Source organism: Ascaphus truei, chromosome 17 (assembly GCF_040206685.1).
Source record: "Ascaphus truei isolate aAscTru1 chromosome 17, aAscTru1.hap1, whole genome shotgun sequence".
Classification (NCBI taxonomy): Eukaryota; Metazoa; Chordata; class Amphibia; order Anura; family Ascaphidae; genus Ascaphus; species Ascaphus truei.
Genome location: NC_134499.1, coordinates 7,866,049 through 7,888,046, shown reverse-complemented (window position 1 = coordinate 7,888,046; position 21,998 = coordinate 7,866,049). Strand labels below are relative to the sequence as shown.

General features: G+C 51.7%; 3 protein-coding genes across 5 annotated transcripts; 2 read left to right on the top strand and 1 right to left on the bottom strand.

Annotated features, from left to right (window-relative positions):
• The first annotated feature begins 1,720 nt into the window (after window positions 1-1,720).
• EIF3D (eukaryotic translation initiation factor 3 subunit D) lies at window positions 1,721-14,229 on the top strand. Of its 3 annotated transcripts, none has more exons than XM_075573819.1 (15): window positions 1,721-1,871; window positions 2,632-2,764; window positions 3,403-3,448; window positions 3,586-3,722; window positions 4,132-4,217; window positions 4,392-4,580; window positions 5,362-5,494; window positions 5,836-5,983; window positions 6,199-6,329; window positions 6,447-6,532; window positions 6,881-7,010; window positions 10,570-10,712; window positions 10,962-11,154; window positions 11,747-11,843; window positions 14,112-14,229. In XM_075573819.1, exons 2-15 carry the CDS (start codon window positions 2,642-2,644, stop codon window positions 14,123-14,125), a joined length of 1,656 nt encoding a protein of 551 aa, XP_075429934.1. In that variant the 5' UTR covers window positions 1,721-1,871; window positions 2,632-2,641; the 3' UTR covers window positions 14,126-14,229. The 3 variants fall into 3 exon arrangements, with proteins under 3 accessions (XP_075429934.1, XP_075429936.1, XP_075429935.1); XM_075573820.1 differs by lacking the exon at window positions 1,721-1,871 and adding an exon at window positions 2,085-2,108; XM_075573821.1 differs by lacking the exon at window positions 14,112-14,229 and having other exon boundaries at window positions 11,747-11,851.
• Window positions 7,039-8,885, top strand: LOC142468428 (uncharacterized). The gene is made up of 3 exons (XM_075575039.1): window positions 7,039-7,048; window positions 7,493-8,632; window positions 8,690-8,885. The coding sequence occupies exons 1-3, from the start codon at window positions 7,039-7,041 to the stop codon at window positions 8,758-8,760; spliced, it is 1,221 nt and encodes a 406-aa protein (XP_075431154.1). The 3' UTR covers window positions 8,761-8,885.
• Window positions 14,230-15,532: 1,303 nt separating the features above from the next.
• Window positions 15,533-20,001, bottom strand: LOC142468443 (inter-alpha-trypsin inhibitor heavy chain H3-like). Its single transcript, XM_075575052.1, has 8 exons — window positions 19,983-20,001; window positions 19,864-19,893; window positions 19,371-19,400; window positions 17,237-17,350; window positions 16,896-17,100; window positions 16,639-16,811; window positions 16,041-16,152; window positions 15,533-15,674 (listed from the first exon to the last, which is right to left on the bottom strand). Exons 1-8 carry the CDS (start codon window positions 19,999-20,001, stop codon window positions 15,533-15,535), a joined length of 825 nt encoding a protein of 274 aa, XP_075431167.1.
• Window positions 20,002-21,998: the final 1,997 nt, after the last annotated feature.

Genomic DNA, 21,998 nt, shown 5'->3' with positions numbered 1-21,998 from the left:
AACTACTTGAAGGTTTAATACGGGATAATATTCAGGAATACCTAATGGAAAACAAAATTATTAGTAATAGTCAGCATGGATTTATGAAGGATAGATCATGCCAAACTAACCTTATTTGTTTCTTTGAGGAGGTAAGTAGGAATTTAGACCAGGGTAATGCAGTTGATGTGGTCTACTTAGATTTTGCAAAGGCTTTTGATACGGTTTCACACAAGAGGTTGGTGTACAAAATAAAGAAAGTTGGACTCAGTAATAATATATGCACCTGGATTGAAAACTGGTTAAAGGACAGACAACAGAGGGTTGTCATAAATGGAACTTTTTCAGGTTGGGCTAAAGTCGTGAGTGGAGTACCTCAGGGATCGGTACTGGGACCCCTGCTTTTTAACTTGTTTATTAATGACCTTGAGGTTGGGATCGAGAGCAAAGTCTCCATCTTTGCTGATGATACTAAATTGTGTAAGGTAATAGAATCAGAGCAGGATGTAATTTCTCTTCAGAAGGACTTGTAGAGACTGGAAACGTGGGCAGGTAAATGGCAGATGAGGTTTAATACAGATAAATGTAAGGTTATGCATTTGGGATGCAAGAATAAAAAGGCGACTTACAAATTAAATGGAGATATATTGGGGGAATCCTTGATGGAGAAGGATTTAGGAGTGCTTGTAGACAGCCGGCTTAGCAATAGTGCCCAATGTCATGCAGTAGCTGCAAAGGCAAACAAGATCTTATCTTGCATCAAACGGGCAATGGATGGAAGGGAAGTAAACATAATTATGCCCCTTTACAAAGCATTAGTAAGACCACACCTTGAATATGGAGTACAATTTTGGGCACCACTCCTAAGAAAAGACATTATGGAACTAGAGAGAGTGCAGAGAAGAGCCACCAAATTAATAAAGGGGATGGACATTCTAACTTATGAGGAGAGGCTAGCTAAATTAGATTTATTTACATTAGAAAAGAGGCGTCTAAGAGGGGATATGATAACTATATACAAATATATTCAGGGACAATACAAGGAACTTTCAAAATAACTATTCATCCCACGGGCAGTACAAAGTACTCGGGGCCATCCCTTAAGGTTGGAGGAAAGGAAATTTCACCAGCAACAAAGGAAAGGGTTTTTTACAGTAAGGGCAGTTAAAATGTGGAATTCATTACCCATGGAGACTGTGATGGCAGATACAATAGATTTGTTCAAAAAAAGGTTGGAAATCTTTTTAGATGGGAAAGGTATACAGGGATATACCAAATAAGTATACATGGGAAGGATGTTGAGCCAGGGATTAATCCGATTGCCAATTCTTGGAGTCAGGAAGGAATTAATTTTTCCCCTTAATGGGGCTTTTTGTTTGCCTTCCTCTGGATCAATAAGTAAGTATAGATATAGGATAAAGTATCTGTTGTCTAAATTTAGCATAGGTTGAACTTGATGGACGTACTTCTTTTTTCAACCTCATCTACTATGTATGTAACTATGTAAATATTGTAGTTGCATATCCTCTTAGTAGCTCAGAGTGCTGTACACGTTGTAGGTTGTGGTTATTAGAAGCAACACATTTACATGGACAATATAAATGAGTCATATACCGTTAATTATATCCATTATCTTCTGAGTCATCCCAATACCACAGACAGTCTCCTCTCTATGGTTTCTGGAAGTATACTCTCTGGTGCAGGAATGGATACTCTATGGCAAAGACGTAAGTCGTATCGTCTTCACGACACGCTTGGCGCGCTTTGCTGCCTCGTCTCATTGTGTGCGCTAGAGGGTTTTTTGCGACAGTACTGGCAAGCTCGCCGACGTGTGTCCATCGCTTGGCGGTTCTCTCTTCCTAAGAGCCGGTATCAGGGAGGAGGCGCGACCGGTGAGGAATCTGCGGACATCGGGCCGGGGGAGCGGCGGGGGATGGGGGCATGACCCGGGATGGCCGGAGGGGTGCCGGGAGCGGCGGTGCGCGGTTATATTGAGAGGGAATCATCACGGCGAGGGCAAGGGAAGCCGGCTGAGGCCTAATATACCCCGGGGATTGGGGCCTAGTCAGGAGCTGCTGTGGATTATAATGATGCTGAGAGTGTATACACTGATGATTACATCCTGCCGTGTATGATGATACTAAGTATCTCTATGTAGTAATAGTGAAAACACTGCGTTGAATATAATGACGCTGAGTATCTATATGCTGATAATGAACATCCTGCGGTGTATAATGATGCAGAGTATCTCTATGCAGTGATAATGAACACGCTGCACTGTTTAAGGATACCGAGTATTTATACACTGATAATAATCACGCTGCACCGTATAATGATGCTGAGTATCTACTGTACACTGGAAATAAACACACAGCACTGTATAATGATGGAGGGTGTATAAACTGATCATGAATATTCTGCGCTGTATAATCATGCCGAGTATCTGCACACTGATAATGAACATGCTGCACTGTATAATCATGCCGATTATCTGCACACTGATAATGAACATACTGCACTGTATAATGATGCTGAGTATCTATACACTGATAATGAACATGCTGTGCTGTATAATGATGTTGAGTATCTCTATACCTTGATATTGTTGTGACCTATGAAATGGCCGCTGGTAACACGCTCTCTCCCCCCCAGGTCCGACACCATGGCGAAGTTTCAGGCTCCTGTGATTAACGATAACGCCCTGGGGTGGGGGCCGTGTGCGGTGCCGGATCAGTTTAAGGACATGCCTTACCAGCCCTTCAGCAAGGGGGACCGCCTGGGAAAGGTGAGAGGGGGGGGGGGATATAGGAACCCTTGGCACTGAGGGGGTTATGTTCCCACCTGCGTTCTTGTTTTAAACTGAACCGTTCCTGATATACATACCGGAGGTGGTGTCGCCGGTACAGTCCACTCCTGGGGAAATAAAATGGAGGTTTAAATCCCACGAGCCAATAGGAAGCCATGACATCCGCCGCAGCTTCCTATTGGCACTCCGGGATTATGAGGTATCCTGGTAACGAGGAGGTCTCCAGGGGCTGAAATAACTTCGCTTTTACATTACACAGACACCCCCTACCTCCTATACATAGACGGGGGGGGGACAGGACGTGCTCTGGAGTGCGGTCCCTGAAGTCCAAAGTACTGTGGGATTTTGGCCTAGTTAAATCATGGTCACCCAGCTCCTGCAGTGCCTTTATTATAGCGTGCAGTCAGCTTATTTGTTTACGTTGACACTTCCATGAAACATTCGCTGTGTGCAAATCTCCGACTCGCTTATTTCCCCTTGCGTGGCACGTACTCAAGAGCTGGCAATCTAATTATAATAGGGAGTAGAAGCGCTCTGCGTGTAGGGTTACCTCCCTGTGTGCCGCCTCTTTCTCAGAGTACAATATGGGCTCACTGTGTCTTGCTCTCGTTGATAAGGTTGCAGATTGGACAGGAGCCACCTACCAGGACAAGAGATATACCAGTGAGTATCTCCCTTATCTCTACCCCCACCTACTGCTGAGTCAGCTTAATATATCCTCCCGCTCTGAGGGAGGGGGGGGGTCTTGTTTGGGGTCTGTCCTCCCAGTGTTGACGGTCTCCCGTGTGCTCCCCTCTTAGATAAATACTCGTCCCAGTTTGGGGGCGGCAGTCAGTACGCTTACTTCCACGAGGAGGATGAGAGCAGCTTCCAGCTGGTGGACACCACCAAGATGCAGAAGACGGCGTATCAGAGAAACCGCCTGCGTTTCGCTCAGGTAACAGGGGGCGGGGGGGGGGGGTGAAGCAGACAGCTCGGAGTGGGACTGAACGGTTGGCGGCTGTGTAGCGTTTACCTCTTAGAATAATTTGGGAATGATCTAATTCTATGTACATGGCGCTGTACACTTTTGCAGTCGCTGCCCTTAAGAGCTTACAATCTAAATGTTGGTTCCTAAGGCCCAGGGGGGTGAAGATGAGTTGGGGGGCGGGGGGGCGTAAAGAGATCGAGGAGAGGAAATCATTCTAGAACATCTTTAGTTCCGGATGGGCTTAGACTTTGTATAGGAATTCAGGGGACTGGGGTTTTTGTAACGGGGTTAGCCGGTTTCGGGTACGTATATGAGGTCGGCATGTTTTGGTAACCAGGCACTAATGGTCTCTTCCTCCTTTTTCTCCTCCCCACAGAGAAATATGCGGCGAGACAAAGATCGGCGTAATATGCTGCAGTCCAACATGCAGACACTGCCCAAGAGCGCCAAGCAGAAAGAGAGGTGAGGCTTCTGCCCCTCGGGGGGAGGGGAGGAATTCAAACCCCTAAAGCTAGCCTCTTCGCTGCATGAAATGCATTGCAGGCCTCTCTGGCAGCGAAGGGCTTGTTTGCCCCACGGTCGTATTGCCCACAATGCACCGCAGGATGCTAAGCGCGCGCTCGTTCTGGTTTTCAGGGACCGCTTGAGGCTGCAGAAGAAGTTCCAGAAGCAGTTTGGCGTGCGCCAGAAGTGGGACCAGAAGTCTCAGCAGAAGCCGCGGGACTCGTCGGTCGAGGTCCGGAGCGATTGGGAGGTGAAGGAGGAGATGGACTTCCAGCGGCTCATGAAAATGCGATACCTGGAGGTGTCGGAGCCCACGGACATGTGAGTGATGGGCCGGCGTGGTCACGCACGACCCGTGCACTAATCCTCCCCGCGTGTACTTACTGCCCCGTCCCGGGTATTTGTATCGCAATGCCCAAAGTGCCCATCTTATGCTATCCCGGAGGGTCGCTGCTCGGGCCATGGCGGACCTGCACGCACAGGATGCAGACGCTCACCGGGGGGCTCAGTCCTGCACATACGTCACTCGCTTCAAAGAGGGCGTCGCTCCAGTCTTTAAAGAAAAATAACCTTTATTTCATCGTGTTAGCCTTTTTGGTGTAATCATGGCGGGGCGTCCTGATGAAGGTGTAGCATCGCAGCGAAACGTTATTAGTTTTTTTTTTGTTTGTTTTTTTTAAGGGCTAATTTCCTCTTTGAAGCGAGTGACCCATTAATGATAGCGCGTGGGCAGCGGCAGTGTCAGCCTCCCCTCACAGTGCCATATTAGCTTGTCTCTGTATTATACACAGAACAGCTACAGTGTGGTAACTCCCTCTTGCACACACCCTACCTTTTATCGTGCTCTGTTTATACACGTGGCAAACTGCATGCACATACACACGGGGCAGTGCCAGCCTAGCCCACTGCCCTGCATTAATGCACAGAATGTGTACATCCCTGGCAGCAGAAAGGCCCGCCTTACCCTCTCGCATACACTGTGCCAGGCCCTGCGTTTATACGCATAAAACTGCGGCATTGGGTGGGGAGTCTGCTGGGACCGTGCGGTGTCGGGAACGGAAAGATAAAGTGTTGGCGCCGTCTCCTTTTCTCCCTACGCCAGAGAGTGCTGCGGTGCCCTGGAACACTACGACAAAGCCTTCGACCGAATCACCACCAGGAACGAGAGGACCTTGAAGAGCATCAAAAAGATCTTCCACACCGTGACCACCACCGATGACCCCGTCATCCGCAAGGTCGGGCCACTCCTCCAGCCGGTCCTTCTCCCGAACCCATTTATTAATAACCTTTAGTGCTAAAGGGGCTCGCAAATCATTGCACGGCAAGACACCCCCAGTTCCTGAGACGCTTACTGGTCAAGTTTCCGGGTTCAAATCTCCCTGCGTAATCCCAGACCAATAGGAAGCTGCCGTGTCTGGAATAAGGGAGTCCCAGGAGCTGGAAATAGTGCGGCTACCCCCCCCCCTCACCCCCCCCCCCCCCCCGATCCTGGAGGCTAGATGGGGTGGATTGTTCACGTAAGTCCCCACTCCTGCCTCTGACCCGCCGCCCCCCCTGTTTTCTCTCCCGACTCCAGTTGGCCAAGACCCAAGGAAATGTCTTTGCCACGGATGCCATCCTGGCCACCTTGATGTGCAGCACTCGCTCTGTCAACTCCTGGGACATCGTGGTCCAAAGAGTGGGGTCGAAAATCTTCTTTGATAAGAGGGACAACTCTGATTTTGGTAAGAAGGCTGGGGGGTGATGGAGGGTAGAGTGTAAGCTCTGTGGTCCGGTCTTTCCTTGTCTCCTAAAGCTTAGTATTTGTTGTAGTTTGTCAATAAAACAGGGTGGGGGCACTATATAGAGAAACAATATCCGAACTCTTGGGCTGTCTACGTACCCTTGCCTGGTCTGCCGTGATGTTCTAACGGCTTCCTCCATCTCTGCACATCTTCAGGTTTGCTGACAGTCAGCGAAACAGCCAACGAGCCCCCCCAGGACGAAGTGAACTCCTTAAACTCCCCCAGAAATCTGGCCATGGAAGCCACTTACATCAACCACAACTTCTCCCAGCAGTGCCTGAGAATGGTGAGCGCGGGATCGAGGCGTCGCCTGCTGCACCACGAGGGGGGGGAGGAGGGGTGCACGGAGCGTTCCGGAGACATTCCTGGGGTCCACTCACTTGTCTGACTCTTCCTCCTACAGGGCCAAGACAAATACAAGTTCCCCAACCCAAACCCCTTCGTAGAAGATGACGTGGATAAGAGTGAGGTGGCATCTGTGGCCTACAGGTGAGTGCTTTTTGCCCTGGCCCACTCGAGACTGTCCATCTGTGGTGAGGACTCGAGAGACCTCCGTGTTTATATACAAATACCTGATTTTTAATGGGCTGTCGAGTTTCTCTACTGGGAACAAGTGGCCAGCGGAGGATCCTGCCACTTCTATGGCCGCACACTTCCAGACACCAGGAAGCGATCACTAGTGGGAGAGGAGTGTCTCCCCCGCCCATCCTACGTCGTTTAGTTCTTGGTAGCTCCTCTGAAACGAGCAAACGTCCATGACGTATAGTCAGCGGGGCATCCAATTACTGATCGCTAAATGACCGTTCTTCTCCCGCGTCCCGTCCTGCCTTCCCGCAGGTACCGGCGCTGGAAGCTTGGGGAAGATATAGACCTGGTCGTACGCTGCGAGCATGACGGCGTGATGACCGGAGCCAACGGAGAGGTGTCCTTCATCAACATTAAGACTCTCAACGAGTGGGATTCCAGGGTAAGAGGGACGGGACAGACTGGCAGAGATGCCGCACAGCGAGAGAGACGTATACACATACGCACACGTATACACACACACTTACATACACAGCGAGAGAGACGTATACACATACGTATACACGTATACACACACAGCGAGAGAGACGTATACACATACGCACACGTATACACACACACATATACACAGCGAGAGAGACGTATACACGTACGCACACGTATACACACACACTTATATACACAGCGAGAGAGACGTATACACATACGCACACGTATACACACACACTTATATACACAGCGAGAGAGACGTATACACATACGCACACGTATACACACACACTTATATACACAGCGAGAGAGACGTATACACATACGCACACGTATACACACACACTTATATACACAGCGAGAGAGACGTATACACATACGCACACGTATACACACACACTTATATACACAGCGAGAGAGACGTATACACATAAGCACACGTATACACACACACACTTATATACACAGCGAGAGAGACGTATACACATACGCACACGTATACACACACACTTATATACACAGCGAGAGAGACGTATACACATACGCACACGTATACACACACACACTTATATACACAGCGAGAGAGACGTATACACATAAGCACACTATACACACACTTATATACACAGCGAGAGAGACGTATACACATACGCACACGTATACACACACACTTATATACACAGCGAGAGAGACGTATACATATATGCACACGTATACACACACACTTATATACACAGCGAGAGAGACGTATACACATAAGCACACGTATACACACACACTTATATACACAGCGAGAGAGACGTATACACATACGCACACGTATACACACACACTTATATACACAGCGAGAGAGACGTATACACATACGCACACGTATACACACACACTTATATACACAGCGAGAGAGACGTATACACATACGCACACGTATACACACACACTTATATACACAGCGAGAGAGACGTATACACATACACACACGTATACACACACACTTATATACACAGCGAGAGAGACGTATACACATACGCACACTTATATACACAGCGAGAGAGACGTATACACATGCACACGTATACACACACTTATATACACAGCGAGAGAGACGTATACACATACGCACACGTATACACACACACTTATATACACAGCGAGAGAGACGTATACACATACGCACACGTATACACACACACACTTATATACACAGCGAGAGACGTATACACATACGCACACGTATACACACACGTATACACACACACACATATACACCGCGAGAGAGACGTATACACACATGCACACGTATACACACACACATATACACCGCGACAGACACTCATACAAAGCACAAGAGATTATATTTAATAGAGGAGAGGGCTTTCACACACTGCAACCGGAGCGAGATCCAGGTGAAGCTCCGCGTGTTTGGGCGAAACGTTGATCATTGCTTCAATAAAATATCCAATTTTTTATTTGCAAAAGCCCTGTGTAGTGCCCAGCTCATTCTAAATGTTATATACTTGTATACATACACCGTAGCTGAAGACGGCTGCAGCGTACAGGAGGCGGGGCATACAGGTGTAGCGCACAGGAGGCGGGGCATACAGGTGTAGTGCACAGGAGGCGGGCATACAGGTGTGGCGCACAGGAGGCGGGGCATACAGGTGTGGCGCACAGGAGGCGGGGCGTACAGGTGTAGCACATAGGAGGCGGGGCATACAGGTGTAGCGCACAGGAGGCGGGGCATACAGGTGTGGCGCACAGGAGGCGGGGCGTACAGGTGTCGCGCACAGGAGGCGGGGCGTACAGGTGTCGCGCACAGGAGGCGGGGCGTACAGGTGTAGCGCACAGGAGGCGGGGCATACGGGTGCAGCGCGGGGGGCAGGCATACGGGTGCAGCGCAGGGGGCGGGCATATGGGTGCAGCGCACGGGGCGTGGCGTACAGATGTAGCGAGCTTTACTTTATCGAGAACACGGAATATCACAGATTTTCCTTAGGATTCTATGGCCGTGACACAACTGAATATCGCACAGTATCTCGCGGTAACGCGCCAATACAATAACCCAGGCTGCATCTGTGCTAAGTGACACGTAAGACCGCGCTTATAGTGACGGCGATGCGAATTCGCCCGAAAACAAAAGCATTGCCGCCGCCGCGTGCGCTTATAGTGCACGCGACGGAGCGACGTCGCCAAAACCCGCCGCCGGCAAAATTTGATTTTTCAAGGGCCGCCGCGTCACGTGACGGCCCTTGAACAAATCAAATTGCGGTGCCGCCGACCGGCGAAACATAACTTTCGCCGGTGGCGACGGGTGACGTCGCCCATCGTGTCGCCGTCGGCGGCTCTATAGGCAAAGCCTAAGGGCCACCGGGGACAGAAAAGGCAAACCTAAGGATGCAGGCACAGAAACATGGGCAGAGTGCGGGAGACATGGATCCACACGCGCCCGGCAAGACTAAAGCTCCCGCAGGTTACATGTGCGCGGCCAGGCACAGCTCACAGCCCCAACAGCGCACGCACACGCACACACGCGCCCAGCAAGACTAAAGCTCCCGCAGGTTACATGTGCGCGGCCAGGCACAGCTCACAGCCCCAGCAGCACACGCACACGCACACACGCGCCCGGCAAGACTAAATCTCCCGCAGGTTACATGTGCGCGGCCAGGCACGGCTCACAGCCCCAACAGCGCACGCGCAAACGCACACGCGATTGTTCAAACGCGCTACATTCAGTTGGTACGAATGATTGCCGCCGCCCTGTTACGTTCTGAAACAATTGTCAGTGGCCAATACAACGCTGTGCTGTTAACCCCTTCACTGCCCGCGGAATTCGCACAATAGAACATGCAGGAGACGCTGCGTTCTAATCCCCCCCCCCCTGGTCATGCAGGAGACCCTGCGTTCTAATCCCCCCCCCCCCTGGTCATGCAGAAGACCCTGCGTTCTAATCCCCCCCTGGTCGTGCAGGAGACCCTGCGTTCTAATCCCCCCCCCCCCCCCCTGGCCATGCAGGAGACCCTGCGTTCTAATCCCCCCCCCCCTGGTCATGCAGGAGACCCTGCGTTCTAATCCCCCCCCCCCCTGGTCATGCAGAAGACCCTGCGTTCTAATCCCCCCCTGGTCGTGCAGGAGACCCTGCGTTCTAATCCCCCCCCCCCCCCATGTCATGCAGGAGACCCTGCGTTCTAATCCCCCCCTGGTCGTGCAGGAGACCCTGCGGTCTGATTCCCCCCCCCCCCCCTGGTCATACAGGAGACCCTGCGTTCTAATCCCCCCCTGGTCGTGCAGGAGACCCTGCGGTCTGATTCCCCCCCCCCCTGGTCATACAGGAGACCCTGCGTTCTAATCCCCCCCTGGTCGTGCAGGAGACCCTGCGGTCTGATTCCCCCCCCCCCCTGGTCATACAGGAGACCCTGCGTTCTAATCCCCCCCTGGTCGTGCGGGGTGTAAACCTGTTACCCCTCGTTCATGGTCCGTGTCCCTCTCTGACCCCACTTCCCCGCCTTTTCCAGCACTGTAACGGGGTGGACTGGCGCCAGAAGCTGGACTCCCAGCGCGGGGCCGTGATCGCCACAGAGCTGAAGAACAACAGCTACAAGCTAGCCCGGTGGACCTGCTGCGCCATGCTGGCCGGCTCTGAGTACCTGAAACTGGGGTACGTCTTGAGCACTGTGGGGGGTGGGCTCTGGCTGTACAAACACCGTGACCTCGCTCCGTGACCTCACCCTAAAGGGGTGTCACTAACAAATACATTAAATATACTTCTAGCCGTCAGATTTGGGTAACAAGGCCTCAGTCCCCCGATGAGACGCCTTAAACATGTCACTCCAATCAGGTCACTGTGGTCCTTAGAGGGACTGCCCCTTTAATTTCTTTATGCGCCGCCGCCCTCTCTCCACCGCAGCTACGTGTCCCGTTACCACGTGAAGGACTCGTCCCGCCACGTGGTCCTGGGCACCCAGCAGTTCAAACCCAACGAGTTCGCCAACCAGATCAACCTGAGCATGGAGAACGGCTGGGGCATCCTGCGCTGCGTGGTGGACATCTGCATGAAGCTGGACGAGGGCAAATACCTCATCCTGAAGGACCCCAACAAGGTGAGGGACCCTCGCTGCCCCGGGGCGGCGCCAGGAACCCGCCGTGTCTAATGCCTTCAGGTTAGGGGCGGCAGACCAAGATTTTAGTCAATCAAGAGCCGCCTAAGGGCAGGGGTGGCCAAGTCCAGTCTTCCAGGGCCAGCAGCAGGTCAGGATATCCCTGCTTCAGCATAGGTGGCTCAGTCTTCGACCTGTGTTGAAGCAGGGATATATCCTGAAACCTGACTTGTTGGTGGCACTTGAGGACTGGAGTTGCTGTGGGTTTTTCCCTTCCCCCCTCTTTGCCTCTCCCCCTACCTGCCTCTCCCCCCCCTCCCTGCCTCTCCCCCCCCCCTCCCTCTTCTCCCCCCCCTCCCTGCCTCTCCCCCCCTCCCTCTCTGTGTCTGTGCACCCAGCACCCAAATCTCGCTGCTTTAGAAGGTAGAACAAATGCCGCCACGTTAGGACTTCCACGCTTTGCCAACTGGGGGGGGGGGGGGGGGGGAGGCTGTGTTTTTTTTGCCTGGGGTGGGGAGGGGGAGGAGAGAAAGTGGGGTCTCTTGTGTCCTGTGCTCCCCTCATTCATTGCCCCCCCCCCCCCCCAACCCCGCAGCAAGTTATCCGGGTCTACAGCCTGCCCGACGGCACCTTCAGTTCTGACGAGGACGACGACGATGATGACGATGAAGAGGAGGAGGAGGAAGTGGGAGGTACGTGAAGGGGTTAATAACCTTTTTTAAAGGGGCCGTGCCAGAGCGGGCCCCCCCCCTTGTAAAAATATTACATTTCCGTTCGAAGAAGTCGCAGTTTCAATGTATCCGTATCTCGTGAAACATGAATTCTGTGTTCCCGGCGAAAAGCCCAAAATTCAAGTGTGTTCGCTGCCCGTGTGACTAATGGCGGCTACATACGGCGCTGCGCCTGTTAACCCATTGCGGTGACTTATCGTTAGCTGCCAGCCATTGTAACAACCTCGCTGGTTTAACAAGAATAAATTACCACGAACAAAATATATACATTTCCATGGAAAACCCAGCCGGGACTGGTCCTTAATGCCCCGGTACGGGGTTTAATTTAACCTGTTCATGCCCCGGTCCCCCCCGGGACTGGTCCTTAATGCCCCGGTACGGGGTTTAATTTAACCTGTTCATGCCCCGGTCCCCCCCCGGGACTGGTCCTTAATGCCCCGGTACGGGGTTTAATTTAACCTGTTCATGCCCCGGTCCCCCCCCCGGGACTGGTCCTTAATGCCCCGGTACGGGGTTTAATTTAACCTGTTCATGCCGCGGCCCCCCCCCGGGACTGGTCCTATAATGCCCCGGTACGGGGTTTAATTTAACCTGTTCATGCCCCGGTCCCCCCCGGGACTGGTCCTTAATGCCCCGGTACGAGGTTTAGGGAACATCAGAGCAGCAAACCCAGCGAGACATCACTACAGATTTAGGTTGAAAAAAACCACATTGTCCTTAGCGCTGACCGTGTTAAATTCCAACGGGCAGTGCGGGGGTTAAAAAGGTCGGTGTTAATAGAAAACAAAACCAAGGCTGTTTACAACCTAAAAAAACAAACAATTGATTTTATTACTGTATAATCATGTCGTATATACTGGAAACCAGGGCTGTCTTTTTGACTGCATCACCTGTGCTGAAGCAGGGATAACCTGACTTGTTGGTGCCTTGATGACTGGCGGGGAGCGTCACATGGCTAGTCCTCGGGTGCCTGTGGGAGGCGCTGCGGGGGCCGCGTGTCTTGGTGCAGGGAACTGGTTATGAGAGTCCCCCGTTCAGGCCGCCTCCAGCGCTCGGACATCCGCGTCCTGTTGCGCGGCTCGCGTCCGGTTGCGCGGCTCGCGTCCTGTTGCGCGGCTCGCGGCCTGTTGCGCGGCTCGCGTCCTGTTGCGCGGCTCGCGTCCTGAGCTGTGTAGCAGGACGCGAGCGGCGTGCATGTACGAGCGCTGGCGTTCTGTCGCCCCCGATATTATGGTTGTACTTGAAACATACATAATATAATGCAGTGTATTTAGCGATGTGACCGTGCTGGCATTTGTAGTGGGTTTACATGGCATACAGTGGCCACACTGCAGAAAGTAAGCACGCGTGGGAGCGGGTTTCAGGATTCTCTGCGTTCTGCGCGATATACATGCAGAGGGAGGTCTCATCTCGCGCTGTCTCTCTGTCCGATATATACATGCAGAGGGAGGTCTCATCTCGCGCTGTCTCTCTGTCCGATATATACATGCAGAGGGAGGTCTCATCTCGCGCTGTCTCTGTCCGATATATACATGCAGAGGGAGGTCTCATCTCGCGCTGTCTCTGTCCGATATATACATGCAGAGGGAGGTCTCATCTCGCGCTGTCTCTGTCCGATATATACATGCAGAGGGAGGTCTCATCTCGCGCTGTCTCTGTCCGATATATACATGCAGAGGGAGGTCTCATCTCGCGCTGTCTCTGTCCGATATATACATGCAGAGGGAGGTCTCATCTCGCGCTGTCTCTGTCCCATATATACATGCAGAGGGAGGTCTCATCTCGCGCTGTCTCTGTCCCATATATACATGCAGAGGGAGGTCTCATCTCGCGCTGTCTCTCTGTCCGATATATACATGCAGAGGGAGGTCTCATCTCGCGCTGTCTCTGTCCGATATATACATGCAGAGGGAGGTCTCATCTCGCGCTGTCTCTCTGTCCGATATATACATGCAGAGGGAGGTCTCATCTCGCGCTGTCTCTCTGTCCGATATATACATGCAGAGGGAGGTCTCATCTCGCGCTGTCTCTCTGTCCGATATATACATGCAGAGGGAGGTCTCATCTCGCGCTGTCTCTCTGTCCGATATTTACATGCAGAGGGAGGTCTCATCTCGCGCTGTCTCTGTCCGATATATACATGCAGAGGGAGGTCTCATCTTGCGCTGTCTCTCTGTCCGATATATACATGCAGAGGGAGGTCTCATCTCGCGCTGTTTCTCATTTCAGAGGAAGAGGCTTAATTCCCAGGCCGGGCCCCCGCTGTCTCCCCGGCCGTCCAGTATCGCCCTCTGCACCCCCGCAGGGGAGACCTGTCATCAGAAACCAATAAAGTTTATGCACAACACCCCCTGTCTGTGCCCCCTTTATCCTGCACTCTATTCTTGTTTCCCCAATCCTATTGCAGATACTTACCCCCTGCACAGTCAGAACTGCCCTAAACACATTGCAGAGGTTTGGGGGCGCTCTGTGTGCAGGAGAGACCTGTGAGGTTTGGGGGCGCTCTGTGTGCGTGTGTAGGAGAGACCTGTGAGGTTTGGGGGCGCTCTGCGTGCGTGTGTAGGGGAGACCTGTGAGGTTTGGGGGCGCGCTGTGTGCGTGTGTAGGAGAGACCTGTGAGGTTTGGGGGCGCTCTGCGTGCGTGTGTAGGGGAGACCTGTGAGGTTTGGGGGCGCGCTGCCCTTGTTTAATCTGTTCAGAGCTCTTGTATAATGTATTCCAAGATTCACCAACATTTTCTCCATCCCCCTACCCCAATGCATCCTGGGACTTGTAGTTTTGCCTCCCATGCTGCGTTGGACAATAGCTGTATAAAACCTGGGGGTGCTCCCTGCGCCTCCGTGGGGTACAGTCACGTTACCTACGTAAGGGGTTTATAGCAGACACCTGCCTCTAACCCCCCCATACCCCTCCCAGCTGTGCCTGTACCGGCCTGGGGGTGAATGTGGGAACTTGCTAACGGGCCAGGTAACGAGCGGCTGAGTAGGGGAATGTAGCAGCGCTTTTGTTGTGCATATACATTTAAATAATGCACCTATAGGTAATGTCTGCGTGTACGCACATGCGGCTACTTCCTATTAGGTCTCATGTCTGTGACCCCACCATGAGCAGAGCAGGGGGCAGTCACCTCTGTGGGGGGGAGCAGGGGACGTGACTCCACAGGAGGGGGGAGGAGTTTAGGGACCGAACCCACAGAAAGGGTGGGAGAGCCGTGGCAGTGATCCCACGCGAGAGAGGTCAAGCAGGGCAGTGATCCCACCGTGTGGGGGGGGGGGGGGGACAGGGACAGCAGGGGGGGGGGGAGGCAAGGGCAGTGACCCCTCGGGGAAAGAGCAGAGGTATTGACCCCACGGAGGGGGGGGAAGCAGGGGCAGTAACCCTATGGGTTGGAGGAGTAGGGGCAATGACCCCACGGGGGGGGAGAGCAGGGGAAGGGACCCCACAGTGGATGGGGGGGGAGGAGGAGGGCAGGGGAGGTGATCCCATGGAAGTGGGGGGAGGGATGAGGCAGTGATCCCACCGTGTGTGGGGGGGGGGGGGGGGAGAACAGGGACAGCAGGGGAGGTTACCCCACAGGGGGGGGGGGGGGGGAAGGCAAGGACAGTGACCCCACGGGGGGTGAGCAGGGGGCGTCTTTTCTCACCTGGGGTTCAGCAAAGATGCTCATACAATCCAGACACGAGGAAATCCTCTTCCTTTCCGTCCATCAGCACCTTCCCCCCGTCCCGCACGAACCAGCAGAAAACCTGCTCCCCCCGCTGGGCGTCCGTGTGGAAATCTCTCCGCCATTGTCTAGGATAGAAAGTGTCATTGTTCCAAGGAACATGAACGGCTGTTATTAACCAGCTGTGGGGTTTAATATAGAGACGGCGTCTCGCAGCGATATATACGCCGCTGTATTCATCAAAGTATTAAATGTGGCAACAAAATAAATGTAAGAAACTATAAATATCAGCTGGAACACATTACACATATACTCATGATTATAGCATAAATATTATCAATGGATATCCGTCCGAGATGCAAAATGTGCAATAATAAACATTTATCTGACGTGTGTGTGTATATATTACACACACCTACCTCTGTTTATATATCTACCTATCGCCACGCGGATGTAAATCTAACACGTTACAGCGGGGGGGGCGGTTATCTCACCCAGACACCTTTATCCGGTTCCCTCTGACGGATAATGTTGCTTCAGTTCCCTGGGACCCGGAGGCAGAACTCGCGGCCGAAATCTCCAAGCGATTCCCGCTGTAAAATTGTCCTACAGCAGAGAGAAGCGTCTGTCATGTGTAAGGCCGAGTCCCCGCTGGCGCTGAGCGCGCTCCAAGCATGCGCGCCGGGTGTCCTGCTTGTACGCAGGGCAGGGAGGGGGCATTGCGGGTAGTTGAGCGCGCGGGTAAGTATATATTTTGTTTACCTAAGCGCCAAACGCGGGTGAGCGTGTGCCCCCGCGCACAAGCGGGGACTTCTATAGATATATGTATGTAAGTAACTTCCGCAAGCACCGCCCGCTCAGCGCCAGCGGGGGCTCGGCCTAGTACACTGGGGTAACGGTAATACGCCGGTGCAACAGAGTAACAGACATGCCATAGCTGCAGAGTATAGGACCTCAAAGTAGACGGCGTATACTGTATGGCCCATGCTTGGAGAGAAGGTCCCTGTGACCCCACATAGTGCCCCCATCATTATACTGCAGCTAAAGGGGATTCGGAAAGGTCACGCCCCCCTTTGGGAGCCTGGTGCTTACCCAGAATCCCACGGGTGCGGTTCGATAGCCAATGGCTGTCCTCGGTGTACAGTCCCAGATAGTCTCTGTGCTTAGAGCTCTTCTTCAGGGGTCGGTGAAGGACAATGACAAATGTCCCCGCTTCCTCCATAGTGACAGTGACCCGTCCACCATCCAGGACACTTAGAGTCAGGCTGCAGGGAAATCACACACAGAACACAGTGTTTGTACCAGGTTTTCTGATGGGTGACGGTAACAACCAGATACCCTCTCCTCACCCGCTCTGTGTCTGGGTCCCCGTCTTGTTCCACGTGCGGACGCTCTCGTGGGCTCCGCTGGTGATGGTTATACTTTCCGTGGTGACCTCCACTTTGACCCCCAGCCTCTCGCTCTGCAGTCCCAGCCTCCCGATGTACGTGTTGCCTGCAGGGTCTGTGCCGCCATCTTTGTTTTTCCCAACCAGTTCTCCGTTGACGGTGATCCCTGGGAGGAGTGGAGCAAGAATGGTGATGACCTGCTCAGCATCCCTGTGCACCCTTCTCTCTCTATAGCCCTCCCACCCATATCCCCCTCTATCCGGCAGCCCCTCTCCCACCTCCTGCCCCCCTGCGAGTGTCACCTGTCTCGGGATCCTCCACCAGATTCAGGAAGACCCCCGGCCTCTGCTGCACGTTGAAACAAAGCGTCTCGTTTCCCCCAGGGGGTCTGACAATGAAGTGAGGGTCTCCGTCCACTGCGCAGAGAGGAAACGGCTCAGCAATGCAAGCAACCTTCAGATGGTTAGCTCTTCTGCCCAGGAATCCGTTACAAAGATCTGTTTGGAGGAAGGGGTGATGTATCACAACGTCACCCCTTGTTTGAGCCGGGGACGCGTCTTTAAACGAGTTTGTAATTGTTCATTCCTCTGCGTCCTATAAACGGAATATTCTCCCCTTATGCTGTATAGCACTGACAGCGAACGTAGCGCTGCACATATTATTCTGCCGCCACGAGAACCAATTAGATGATAATGTGATTTACCTAAGGACACTTAGAGCTGAGCAGCGAGACTTCTACATATACAGACACACAGCAAATACAAATAGCACTTGTGACCACATTCACGTCTTAGGCCTGTAATATAGCGCGCGCGCGTCAATTACAATCGGCTGTGTTAGCCATACGTGTATATATACTTGGGACGCGCGCACGGCTGTGTTAGCCATACGTGTATATATACTTGGGACGCGCGCACGGCTGTGTTAGCCATACGTGTATATACACTTGGGACGCGCGCGGCTGTGAGCGGTGGTGCGGCAGACCAGGGAAATGACAATAAAATTGTATTTTCACGCCGCAAACCAATCACAGCGCGGCCTAACGCTGTGATGTCAGTCACACCCCCTAACCGCGCACGTCACCGCTAAAGCCTACAAACTAAACGCGCACACAACTTGCACGCCCAACATCGGGCGCCCGCACGCACAGCAGCAACAACTATAAAACAAGCCTAAGACAGGTCTGCAACCCCGCTTTTCGCCATTATCACCTAGCATACAGTGCTTCCACTGCAGCAAGGGATTCTGGGAAATGACATGCAAATGCGTACACAGTGTCATACATATACACATGTATCTGTGAATAATACACACACACACACACACACTTTCCCTCTCACACACACACCCCCACCCAAAAAAAAGTTGATACTGCTCAAAATCAACCACAATATGAAAAAGGTCCAATAAACCAATTGGATCTTGACCTTTGGCGGGACCCACCTCCTGCAGCGTAATGACATCACAGCGTAACGACACTGCATTGTCATGGTAAAGCAGCACGTCGCCATGACAACAGACGCTGCAGAAGGCTGCTCCGAATGTGGTAAGACCTCCCCCTCCCCCACCTACACACACCTCCCCCTCCCCAGCTACACACATCCTCCCCCTCCCCCAGCTACACACCTTGCCCCTCCCCCAGCTACACACAACTCCCACCCCCCCCAGCTACACACACCTCCCCCAGCTGCACACACCCTCCCCCCGCTGCACACACCCTCCCCCAGCTGCACACACCCTCCCCCAGCTACACACACCCTCCCCCTTGCCGCAGTAGTGCGATCGTGCCCAGTTTGGGGACTCCCCAGCTCCCTCCTCCAGCTCTCCTCTCTCATGTGGAATTTGGATCCCGGCACCAACAAGGAGAGGAGGGGGCGCAGAGCCAAAGGCAACAACTGCCTTGCGCTGAGGCCGGGATCTGGCTGTTATATCACAGCCACTGGTGCTAATAAGCTAAACATACAGAAATATACCCACAAAAGAGAGAGATCAGAAAGCACGCCGCTAAACCCCAAAATACTACGTTATTACATCACAGGAACACAGATTTCTAAAATACCAATTAAAAACATACATCATGAAAAAGTCTGTATCCTCACAACACGTTCAAATAAACGACAGAAACCCCTCAGGCAGAGTCCATGTCCTTTGTAGCAAGAAGCAGCGCCTGTGCTCGGTATATCCAAGTCAGAGTCCCATGAATATTACACATCAGAGATTCAGGAGGGGAAAGAGCGCTGCCCGGATGCGCGTTTCGCTATGCTGCTTCTTCTGGGGGCTGTTTGAACGTGTTCTTCCCAGCGAGGATATAGATATATATATATGTCTGTATCCACGCTGGGCCTCCTCCAATACTTCTTTTCATCTATTTAACGCCCGGGACAACTTGTAAATAATACAACTTTCTAGGAGCAGACAGATGACAGAAATACTCACCGGAGCCCCGAGAGGTCCCAGTCTTTAATCCTGAGGAAGGAAAGATGTAATGAGTTAAGACATTAGAAAAATAGAGGTACTGGTCCTCATTATGCTATATTAATGCAGTGAAAGGGATGTCCCTCCCTAAAATTAATTTCAGCTACAAGGTATTAAATGATTGACCACTTGCTCTGCCAGAGGGGCAAGCATGGGAAGGAGGAACGACTGGGAAGGGGAGGGGAGGTGCTCCCCAACACACACAGGGAGCAGCCTAAGGAAGCTAAAATCCGCCCATGTCCAACTTACCGTGAAAACGTATAAAAAATAATAATAATTTGACACCTCAAACATGAAAGGGGTTAATGGGAGGTCACAGTCATGCTAGTCATTTGTGAATAGCAGAGATGTCAACTTCCAGACCCCAACCGTGAGGTTTGGGGGGATTGACCCAAAAAATCAGTGAGACTGACAATCGGTGATAGTTGAGGGGTCTCGAATATGGGATCATTACCGTTGATCACAGCCTTGCCACGTGGCTCATCTGCAAGAGAAAAAATTACCAAATTAACTATAATTTCCCTTCTCCCATCCAACCAATCATCTAACAATCCAACCATGCAACCAACCAACCATCCAACAATCCAACCATGCAACCAATCATCTAATAATCCAACCATGGAACCAACCAACAAACTAACCATGCAACCATCCAACAAACTAACTATGCAACCATCCAACAAACTAACCATGCAACCATCCAACCAACAATCCAACCAACTTTCCAACCAGGCAACAATCCAACAATCTAACCATCCAACCAACTTTCCAACTATGCAGCCAACCAACCAATCATTCAACAATCAAACCAACTTTCTAACCATGAAGCCAACCAACCAACAATCAACCCATGCAGCCAATCAATCATCCAGCAATCCAACCATGCAGCCAACCAACCATCCAAAAATCCAACCAACTTTCCAACAATGCAGCCAGCCAACCCACAGACCATCCAACAATCCTACCGACATTCCAACCATAGAGCCAACCAACCATGCAACCCACCATTACACCAAAGTTGTGCCCATTTACCTGGCGATATAATAATCACAAGAAATACCCATAAATTGGTTTTCATACTGGGTATAAATAAAAAAAAAACTATCATGCAAACACATTGGAACAGCCAAACGAAGAAGCGGTGCACTGAGGTACGTAGAGAACCACACGCAGCTCTAACGTTTGGCTGTTCCGGTTACCTTTGCTGTTGCACGTGGATTCCAGGACACACATCACTGCAGGCATTCACTCAAAGGTCTCTTCTATTGGGAACTTCCGCCCTCAGCCGTGACGCGATAGCGGAAGTGACGCGACGGCTGTGACACACGCGGAAGAGAATCCTGAATGCTGTGAAGCTGCCTATACCTGCACCACCGTATAACGAGCTGCGGTTCTCTCCTCCACCTGATTTTTACATGGCGAATGTGAGTGTAATATACTCGTGTTATTTGTTTGATTAATACAATATTGGAATAGTATGCACTATTGTGGCTTTTCTTCTTATCCATACATATCCGTGCCTTGAGGGATTTCCCTGCTACCATTCAAAGGGCTCTAGTCAGAGAGAGAAGGATCTCTGATATGTGATATTTTCTGCGATCTATGTGAGTTCTATACTATAGATTACATCTATCTGCACAGTGTTTACCATCTGCACTATATATGTTATTTTCTTTTGCATATTTTGCTTCACCTACCTGCGCTCCTCCTCATCTCCAAGAAAAAATTCACTCAACGGTGCTTCACCTTTATCTCTTTGGCTACACCGGATCAAGCAGCGTGACAGCAGGTATTATCATTGGCAGAGGGGACGGTGGGTGACTTAGCGTCAGCCTGGCTGTTCTCTGGATGGTCGGCGACTCTTAGCGTCACCTCACCTTACCCCTCCCCCCAGCCTGCTCCACTGGGTCCGCTTAATCCGCTTGTTTAGAGTGATAGTTATATGCTGCAGACGTGTGCCATTATGTTCTAAGAATAAGACATTCTACGCTTTGGCCCTTGAGCACTGGCAGCAGAATTCTCCTGTGTTCCCTATGCAAACACATTGTTTTTAGAGCTAACCATATACTAAATAAATGGAAATTGAAAATTATTTCATCATCCCCTCAGGAATTTACCAATAGGAAACAAAAAGGCATATTTGCAGTGATGGTACTAGAAGGCACAACTACTTTTGTGTGTTGCTGGGGGAGGGTTTGTGTAGCTGAGGCCAAAGGCCTTTATTTTCCGGTCCTGGCGCCCCCTGGATTCCGAGATGCTTACTGGTGAAGTTGACTGAGTTTAAATCTCCCTCTGTGGAAACAAAATGGCTGCCAAATCTCAGGCAAATAGGAAGCTGCAACATCGGTTGGGACTTCCTATTGGACGGCCACAACTCCCCTTTAAAACCCAGGAAGTCATACTGGTAACTTCAAGGAGGAAGTATCTCAGGACCCCAGGGGTCCCTGGGGCCAGTAATAGCGCGGTTCTGTTCTGGAGAACGCCCCGCAGTTACAATACTGTAAAAAAAAATGGAGGTTCGTTTGGGTGGATTGCTTCTTTAAGACCGTTATTAACTGTGTCCCAATCAAGATTTTGGAAACTGTCCAA